This window comes from Mesoplodon bidens (assembly GCF_964165515.1).
Source record: "Mesoplodon bidens genome assembly, chromosome: 15".
Lineage (NCBI taxonomy): Eukaryota > Metazoa > Chordata > Mammalia > Artiodactyla > Ziphiidae > Mesoplodon > Mesoplodon bidens.
In genome coordinates this window covers 22,995,417-23,005,724 of record NC_138171.1, presented here as the reverse complement: position 1 = coordinate 23,005,724, position 10,308 = coordinate 22,995,417, and the positions used below count along the sequence as shown (strand labels likewise).

The 10,308-nt window shown below is 47.0% G+C and overlaps 1 protein-coding gene across 1 annotated transcript in view; it reads left to right on the top strand.

The window, feature by feature from the left end:
- Nucleotides 1-3,957: 3,957 nt before the first annotated feature.
- The window catches only part of RAB5IF (RAB5 interacting factor), a 9,145-nt gene continuing 2,794 nt past the window's right edge, over nt 3,958-10,308 (top strand). The window contains exons 1-2 of the mRNA XM_081256081.1: nt 3,958-4,234; nt 5,815-5,918. Of these exons, the coding sequence (XP_081112207.1) occupies nt 4,121-4,234; nt 5,815-5,918 (218 nt within the window). The 5' untranslated portion in view covers nt 3,958-4,120. The remainder of the gene's footprint in view (nt 4,235-5,814; nt 5,919-10,308) is intronic.

Sequence of the window (10,308 nt, the reverse complement as noted above, 5' to 3'; positions counted from 1 at the left end):
AGCAGAGACATGAACAGATATTTGTACACCCTTGTTCACTGTAGCATTATTCACAATAGCAAAAAGGTGGAAGCAGCCCAAGTGTCCAGTAACAGATGAATGGATAAATAAAATGTATATACCGTGGACACTTAACAAAGCTATTATTCAGCCTTACAAAGGAAGGAAATTCTGACATGCCATGACATAGATGAACCTTGAAGATGGTGTGCTAAGTGAAATAAGCCAATGAGAAAAAGACAACACTGTGATTACAGTCTTATGAGGAACTCAGTCAAATTCAGAGACAGAAAGTAGAACGGTAATTGCCAGGTGCTGAGGGGAGGGGAGAACGGGGAGTTAATAGTTTAATGGGCACCAAGTTTCAGTTTTGTAAGATGAAAGTGTTCTTAAAATGGATAGTGGTGATGGCCACACTACAAAGTAAATGTACTTCACTGTGTCACAGAACTATAGACTTAAACACAGCAAATTTTGTTATGTATATTTTAGGGCAAAATTTTTTAATTTTTTTACGTTTTAAAAAAGAATTAACTTTTATTATTTTAATAATAAAACTTTAATAATTAATAAATTTATTATTTAAATTTAATAATAAAATTATTAAATTTAATAATTATTAATACTAATTATCATTATTTATTATAAGTTTTATTCCAATTTTCTCCATCTTCACTGCCCCCACCAAAATTCACCTGGGTAAACTAGTCTCCCAGGGCTTCCCTGGTGGCCCAGTGGTTAAGAATCTGCCTGCCAATGCAAGGGACATGGGTTCGAGCCCTGGTCCGGGAAGATCCCACACGCCGCAGAGCAACGAAGCCCGTGCGCCACAACTACTGAGGCCCGCACGCCTAGAGCCCGAGCTACGCAACGAGACGCTACTGCAATAAGCCCGCGCACCACAGCAAAGAGCAGCGCCCCCCTCGCCGCAACTAGAGAAGGCCCGCGCAGTAACAAAGACCCAACGCAGCCAATAAAAAGAGAGAAAAAAAAATCTGATCTAAAAACTAGTCTCCCACTGTGATCCAGTCCTTCAAATAGCAGCCAGGGTGATCTTGTCAAGATGCAAACCTGAAAAGTGAAGTGTTCCCTGCTGAAATCCTTTCTGTGGCTTCCTCCACGCTTGGGATAAAAACAAATTCTTCATGGCCATCATCAAAAAGACAAGAAATAACAAATACCGGCGTGGTTGTGGAGAAAAGGGAATCCTTGTGCACTGTTGGTGGGATTGTAAATTGGAACAGTCACTGTGGAAAACACTGTAGAGGATCCTTAAAAAAATAAAAATAGAACTACCATACGATCCAGCAATTCCACTTCTGAGAATATACCCAAAGGAAATGAAAACACGAATTCAAAAAGATATTTGCACCCCCATTTTCATAGCAATATTATGTACAATAGCCAAGACATGAAAACAACCTAAGTGTCCATCGATGGATGAATGGATAAAGAAGTTGTGAGATACATACATACACACATACACGAATATTATTCAGCCATAAAAAAGAGAACATCCTACCATTTGCCACATCATGGATGGAACCTGAAGGCATTATGCTAAGTGAAGTAAGTCAGACAGAGAAAGCCAAATACTGTATGACCTCACTTACATGTGGAATCTTTAAGTATAATAAACATTTTAAAACCCGTAGCAAAAGCGATCAGACTTGTGGTTATCAGAGGCAGAGGGTGAGGGGAGAGGGAAGTGGAGAAAGGTGGTCCAAAGATACAAACTTTCAGTTAAAAGATAAATAAGTACTAGGGATGTAACATACAACATGATGACTATAGCTAACACTCTGCCATACAATGTATAGGAAAGTTAAGAGAGTAAATCCTAAGAGTTCTCAGGACAGGAGAATTTTTTTTTTCCTTTTTCAGATTCTTCTTTCTTTTCTTTTTATTGTATCTATCTGAGAAGGTGGAGGTTAGTTGATCTTACTGTGGTAATCATTTCACAATATATGTAAGTCAAATCATCATGCTGTAGACCTTAAACTTATACAGTGATGTACATCAATTATTTTTCTATACCACTGGAAAAAAATTATTCAGCATGATTCTCCTCGTCCTTCCCCAACTTGTGGCTTTATACCTCACCATTAGCCGACATGGTTTCATCTCCTGGAATGCCCTCTTCCCTTCCCCTCCCTCTCCCTCTTCTTAACTCCTATTCTTCCCTCAGAGTTCAGTCTTCCCTAACCCCCCAGATCAAATTCCCCATTACAAACCTTTGCCACCAGACCCAGCAGACTAAAAACTTACCTCTTCTGTCTTTGACTCCAGGGTAGGTATTTTCCCAACATTCTATGACAGAATGATCTGTCTGTCTCCAGCACTGCATGCCACCAGGGAGTCTATAAAATAGGCTTTATATCAGTGGTGCACATCCAAACTGGAGTGAGCTGGTTAGGCTTTACCACAGTTTTGCATATGGGAGAGAAACTGTTCAGAGAAGGGAGGGCTGATAAGAACAAGATCCACGGGAAAGTTAGTACTAAAGTTGTAAGTCCATGTCAGGTATATGGCTGTCCCACCAGGTCCAGACAAAGTAATGTCTGTTGAAGTGTGTATCATCTTTGGGGTCCAGCCCCACTCAGCCTACTGAAACAGGATCTTGGGATTGGGCTGTGGGAGAAAACAACAGCTATGGTATTCTGAAAAAGTTTCCTAGGAGATGCCACTGTTCACCTAAGGTGGAGAACTACATCTGAATGTTGACAGGTATGCAAAGGATGTTCTGACCTTATTGATATTCCTTAAGACTTCAAGTGTAAGATTAAGAGTGCGGATTTAAAAAAAAAAAAAAAAGGGCGGATTTTCCTCTTTTTTTTTGGCCTCGCCGCCCGGCTTGCAAGATCTTAGTTCCCTGACCAGGGATTGAACCTGGGGCCATAGCAGTGAAAGTGCGCGGGGCCCCAACCACTGGACCGCCAGGGAACTCCCCAGAGTGCAGATTTTGAAGTCAGACAGACCCAGGTAACAGTCGAGTGATTCTGAGTTAAGTTTCTTTGCCTATAGAAACCCACCATGTAGGATGATGGGCCTTGCTACATAGCACAGTGCGCATGACACCACCTGGAGGGCTTACTGAAACGCTGATTATGGGCCCCACCCACAGAATTTCTGATTCAGTAGGTCTGGGATGGGGATCTCAGAATTTGAATCTCTAATCAAGTTCCCAGGTGATGCAGCTGCTGCTGGTCCAGAAACACACTGTGAGAACCACTAACCAAGTCCATAGCGAGGCCACGATAGATAAATACCCAGATCTTCTGATAGCCAATAAAGTACTCTCGCAACTTTACTCCCCCGAGGAGTCCTCAGCTGGTTCCAACATGCTATACAGCCTTAGAAAATCACTTCCCCTTTTTGGATCTCCGGGCTCACATTTGTCAAGAGGGTGCTAGGCATGAGGAGACACTAAGTTATTACAGAAAAGAGTTAACTCTGTGAACAAGGTCCTACGGGACTTGAAGGGTTAGGGGAGAAAACGAGCAAGGGCTAAATCCTGAGGGGCAACTTGTGGCTTCCGGGGAGCAAGGTTTGGGCTCGAAAGGACGCCTCGGGGAAGGTAGCGCCGCGTTCTGCCCCGCTGCTCGACGGGACAAGCTGTGGTGGATTAGACGACGCTCCTGTCCCAACCTCTGCTTTCGCCTCAGCCACCGTTCTTCAGTCTCCGCAGCACCTCCTCGCGCTCGTGTCGCCGTCCCTACCAAGATTGTCCCTTCCCTCTCACTCTACCGCTGGGCTGGCGGAAGCGTCCCGTCACTTCCCCGCGCGTAGAGCGCTTGCGCCGAAGCGGCGGTTGCTCTTCCGCGTAGATGGCTGTGCGGCCACCGATTGGCTGCGTGGGCACGTCGGCGGGAGGACGCGCGGCGCTGCGTTGTTCCGCCCTCCGCGCTCCTGGTCTCGGCCGAGCTAGCAGAGCCAGGGTGTTTGGGTAAGTGGGGGCAGTCGCAGGCGCGCCGCCGAGCCGATTCGTTGAGCCTGTTGCTGCCCGCCGCCGCCACCGCCACCGCCACACCCCGTGCGCCGTGACCCGCGACCCGCGACCCCGACCTCTTTTAGATCGGCCCGCGCGCCCCAGGCTCGGCCCGGGCGGCGCGACGGGAGGATGAGCGGCGGGCGGCGGAAGGAGGAGCCGCTTCAGCCGCAGCTGGCTAACGGGGCCCTCAAAGTCTCCGTCTGGAGCAAGGTGTTGCGGAGCGACGCGGCCTGGGAGGACAAGGTGCGGTGGGGCCTGGCGAGGGCGCACGTTCGAGGAGCCGGCTGGGACTCGGGGACGAATAGACAGGCCCGAGCCTGCCCCTGCCCCCGTCTGGGCGCTGCCGAGTGTTCGGGTTGGTGGGGCGGGTGGCCCAAGGGTGTCGGGGCGAACTCGGAGGGCCCGGCTGTCGGGCTCCGGGCTCACTACGGAGTGGCCTAAGAGTGAAGTCGCCCGGGTCAAGGAGGGGGCGGAGGTGTTGCCACCCCGCGGGCAGGTCGGGTGCCTGAACGGCGAGAGCGAGCTGAATTCGATTCGATCTCCGCCTTTTACTCCCAGTAGGATCTTGAGTAAGTGACTTACCTTGTCGAATTAACTACTTACCCCCGTGGTTAGCACGAACAGTAACGGTAACAGACTTCTACTGAGTACTTGCTGTGTGTTGTGCGCCCTCTGTGCGTCATCTCACTCAAGTCTCCGAACAACTCTGAAGTGGGGTACCGTGGTGCGGTAAAGCATTTAGCACATGGTGAGGCTCACTAAAGTTGAGATGCCAGTGCTTTACTGCTGAATGAGAAAACAGAATAAGCGTGAGAGTTGAGAGGGGAGAATGAGACCACCTTTCAGGGGTGAGTGTGTGTGGGGGGTGTGTGTGTGTGTGTACACGCGAGGGAGGGGGGGAGAAACCACCAAATGTGTGTGAGGAATGGTTGGGGGACTTCAAGATGTCCTTACTAGTCACGCTCATTCAGAAGATCTGAGTGTAAGCGCTTCCCCAATTCTGCTCCATCGCGTGGAAGGAACCATCACAAATAGCTTGATTCCAGTTGGCCTGAAAAGAATGTTATATTTGCAGTCTCCCCCCCACCCTTTTTTTTTTTGGACTGATGAAGTAGTTTTTCATCAGTTACTTTCATCAGAAAGTAGTTTTTCCTAGAGTTCCTGTAAAGGGGGGGATGGGAGGTACTTCCTGAAGGTGCCCTTGTCCTGCCCATAGTGCTGCCCAGCTGTTGTAAAATCTTTCTGATTTGCTGTGTCATTTCTTTCCTTCCTTGTGTAAGGACTGGTTTCTGCAGTCCAGGGCAGGTCAGAAACCTGAGTCTTCCGTGTTCTTGTATGAAAATTAGATATGCTGGCACCTGCCTCCTGCACTTTTGTTTCTCATCTCTTTTCTCTTTTGTGACTTACTCAAAATTCAGAGTTTGGGAAGGTGGTACTGAATTGGTTAACAGTCAGCCCTTCTGCCTGTGGATAGTCTGTTCATGTCTCTCCAGGTCAGATAACTGGCCAGTAGCTCAGTTACTATCACAGCTATCTCATTTTTGTAGCTTCTGAAAAAATAAAGTAAATGATTTTTCTAAAGATTTTTATGTAGAGCACAACGTCCTGGCAGCCATCACTTAAGATAACTAAATGCATCATTTTTTAACCACATTTTAGTATAAGAAGATGTGGAGATTCAAGAACCATATACCATTGCTTTTGGGGAAAATTCCTCTGGAAGATGAGTTTAGCAGAAAGCTTTTCTGTTCCTCACCTATCACAAGAGGCTCTCTTGTGGCACCCACTCCAGATTATGCACACATTCTCTCTCTTTTCTACAGGATGAATTTTTAGATGTGATCTACTGGTTCCGACAGATCATTGCTGTGGTCCTAGGTGTCATTTGGGGAGTGTTACCATTGCGAGGTTTCTTGGGAATAGCAGGGTAAGTCTTGGGTTTTTTGTTTTGTTTTGTTTGGTTGGTTTTTTTTCCCTGTGTGTGTGTGTGTGTGTGTGTGTGTAATGACTAAATCAAAAAACTGGCCCCATGATGGCACTCCTGGGTCTGATACAGCACTCGTCAATTCCACAGGCTTGGGAGCAGCTTGGGTCAGGCATGTTACCTTTATGAAGATCCGGGTTAGTTTATTCATTCATGGGTCCATAGTGACCTCATGCAAGAGGTTGCCATATTGCCTGTTGGCAGCAGGCATCTAGTTCTGACATGACCTTTGTTGTCTGTGGAAGAGCTTCTAATACTTGATGACCACTCCCTTGTGCACTGTGCTGGATGTCCTGAATCTTGGACTTGGCAGAAGTTGTTTTAGGTCCCTCCTTTTTTTTTTTGGCCACGTCTTGCAGCATGCGGGATCTTTAGTTCCCTGAACAGGGATGGAACCCGTGCCCCTTGCAGTGGAAGCGCGGAGTCCTAACCACTGGACCGCCCGGAAAGTCCCAGGTGCCTACATTTTAAAGGCAGTGAAAAGTAGGAGATGAAGCCCTCAGTTTTTTATTGTGTGCCTGTGGCAACAGTTGACACCAGCTCCCGGTCGTGGCTCAGCTTGTTAACCAGTCACTGAGAGCAAGTCCGAATGCCCGCCAGGTTGACTTAATAGGATCTGTGGAAATTGTCTTTTTCTTTTTTTTTAAGATGTATTTATTTATTTTTGGCTGCATCGGGTCTTAGTTGCAGCACGCAGGATCTTCATTGAGGCATGTGGGATCTTTTGTTGCGGTGCGCGGGCTCTTCGTTGTGGCGTGCGGGTTTTCTCTTCTCTAGTTGTGGCGCGCAGGCTCCAGAGCATGTGAGCTCTGTAGTTTGCAGCACGTGGGCTCTCGTGTTGAGGCGCACGAGCTTAGTAGTTGTGGTGTGCGGGCTTAGTTGCCCCATGGCACGTGGGATCTTAGTTCCCCAACCAGCGATTGAACCCAAATCCCCTGCATTATAAGGTGGATTCTTTACCACTGGACCACCAGGAAAGTCCCGGAATTGTCTTAGGATAGGAGTTGTGGGCAAGTTATAGTAGAAATGGACAGGCAGGCCTCTGGGAATACAAACTGTCGTACTCACCCATGGAAAATCACATATATTGTTTTAACCGTGATCACATACATCTCTTATTCCTTACTCTGGGGTGAAAAGTGTGAAATCGTTTCAAACTCATTGGAGTTGCCTGTTTTTTCAGAAGATAACCCAAAGGAATGTACAGTCCCCTCTCCTAACTAAAGAGTTGTTGTTGTTGTATTTATGTATGTATGTATATATGTATGTAAGTATGTATGGCTGCGTCGCGTCTTCGTTGTTGAGCGCAGGCTTAGTTGTGGCGAGAGGGGACTACTCTTCATTGCGGTGCGCGGGCTTCTCATTGCAGTGGCTTCTCTTGTTGTGGAGCACGGGCTCTAGGCACGCAGGCTTCAGTAGTTGTGATACACGGGCTCAGTAGTTGTGTCTCGAGGGCTCTAGAGTGCAGGCTCCGTAGTTGTGGCACATGGGGCTTAGTTGATCCGCGGCATGTGGGATCTTCCCAGACCAGGGCTCGAACCCGTGTCCCCTGCATTGGCAGGCAGATCCTTAACCATTGCACCACCAGAGAAGTCCCTAAAGAAGTTTTCGATTTATGATGCTGAGCTTCATTTGTCCAAGGAAACTGTAAGAGTTTATCCTCTGACTGACTTTGAGTGGACATTTGATGAGGACTCATTGAGGGTCATGAGACACAGGCAGGACCTGGCGTTCACAGAGGTCTTCTCAGGGTGGAAGTGGTATGTAGATACATTTTTAGAATGTTGGTCACCCAGTTTTAGCTTTCTATGAGAAAAAAAAAAAAAAAGCCAGATATAAGGAAAATGCCAGAGAAGGCAGAAGGCAATCTAAAGGCAAAAGGTAGTCTCCTGTCTTCCCCAGATCACTTTTCTAGGAGAGGATGACACTGGTTCAAACCCCCAGCACCTATCTCGTCTTGTAGGAGTCCTACGGGATTTTTCCGAAGTCACCCAGTCTGGAAATAATATAGCAAAGACTAGAGCTGGTCTAGTATCCTTCCCACTGTGGCAAATGAGTAAGGCTGCCCAAACAGATTTTTTTTTTAAACTTTCTAGAGAGCTCTGGATTCAAGTTCCAGCTCTGCCACTTTCAAGCTACATAATTTGGAGCTCACTTTCTGAGACTCAGTTTCCTTATTATAATGGGCGCAATAAAGAAGTGCCTTCCTCATGAGATTGATGTGTGAATTAAATGAGATGATACAAGTAAATTGCTAAGTGTAGGGCTTAGTACATCGTAGGTACTCCATAAGTGGTTCACTGCAATCATATGATCAGCTTTACAAAGAGTGATAAAATATGGCTGGCTATTGAGAAAGCAAGAAACAGGGTGTTTGCAGTGAATTCACCTTGGAGTGGCTTACCCATCATGCCACTTTCTCAGGACTGCCTGTTTTCTAGGGTTCAGTCCCACACTGTCCTGCCAGAGCCAGTTTCTCTCACTCCAAAGGAATCCCTTCCCTCCTTTGGTTGGCACCTTTTTCCCAGCTCTTGGAAAGTGCCCAAGGACATTGATTTTTCCACACACACCCACCCCCTTTCCTCCATCTGTCTGACTCAGCTGCCTGGTGCTCAGTTGTGGTGACTGTCTCCTCCCCACTTCCCGCTTCCGCTGCCCTCTGTCTGGACCCCCACTTGACTTCTCTTCATTTCTGGTGTGGCCACCAGCTAGGGCCTATTAAGGTAAAGCCATTTCCTTGGGTCTCATTACTTAAAATTTGCCTGGGAACTGAGTGTGATGGTTCTGCTCTGTCTGCCGAGGTTTTACATTATTGGAGAGGGGTTCTATTCATCCCTTTCTGCCTCTCTGTCTCTCATAGAGCTTGGCACATGATTAAGAGGTGCTCAGTGGATGCTTGTTAAATATTTTGAAAAGCTGAAATGAGTTCCCATTGACCCTTGGAAGCAGAGTCATATATTACCTTCCAGCCCTGAAGTCAGTATTTGTTAGAGATTCATTATTTTGTTAAGACTGGAGTTTTTAAGATAGAATTGTTAAAAATCCATTTGAGAGTCAGTCTTTTTTTTTTTTTTTTTTGCTGCCCCATGCGGCATGCAGGATGTTAGTTTCCCCACCAGGGATCGAACCCCTGCCCACCTGCAGTGGAAGCCAGAGTCTTAACCACTGGACTGCCAGGGAAGTCCCCAGTATGTTCATTTCTTTGTCCACCCATTTGCTATGTCATTCTCTCCCATTTCCAATACAGAATTTATGCCCATCCTTAAAGCTCAGTGTGAGCCTTTCCAGTCCTTTTCCTGACCCCTCCCCCTTGTACACTAGACTTTTAAATGCCTTTGTGTCTGTGAATTCATTTTCTACTTAATGTGTGCCCCTTGGAAGGCAGGGCCTCTGTCAGCCCTTTTCTCTCTCCCGTCATCCTTTATTTATCTCTTTCTCTTATATTTCCCTTTCTCATCTCACTAAGCAACCACCTCACAGCTGGAGACTGTCAGTGAGTCTCCATTCACTGTCCAGCCCTAGCTTATTAGCTGAGCCCCAGAGTGACACTGCTAAGTCCTGATAGTAGGCTCTGTCTAGAGCCACTAACTCAGCCTGTCCAAAATGGAACGCCTGTCAGGGGGAGGTGGCCAGATTGGCTGGGTCCCGAGATTTCTAGTAGACGATCAGGATATGGCCATGACATAGCCAAGCCAAGGACTGTATTTCGTGTGAAATCCAAGAAAAACGATCTGTCCTTCCTGACTCCCTGCTTCTGTTACTGGACCCACGGTCCTCCCAGGTCCTTAGGCTTGAAGCCTTTGCGGATTCTTGCCTCCCCATTCAGCCGTTTTCCCAGTCCCTGTCCTTAAACTTTATTTGTACTTACGTCCAGAAACAGGTCTAAACCAGCCTCCTAGCTCCTTTTCCTTCCACTCACGAGAAAGCCCATACTCTTGACTACTCACAAACTAGACTTCCTGGTGTATGTACACCCTACCTCCTTGTTACCTTGCTCAGACAGCCTCAGGGTCTGTTCCCTGCCCCGCCCCCCCAAATACCGATTTACACTCATCGCCGTCATACTGCCCTGCCCTACACCAGCCCACACTTAACTGCTAGGAGGAACCTGTTCTCTTTGCATTTTCTACTGCAGCCTTCAGGAGGCATGTGGCCTAAGGCTTATAGTCCCCCATTGGATTAGGTGCCGTAACTGGAAAGATCATAAAGAGAGTTTTGATCACTTTATGAATATTACTTTTACATAGTGACAGTACCGAGAGATCAGTAGAGCAGAGTGATGTGTTACTACTCACAAAATGTTATATACGCATACAGTAGAATATTACTTGGC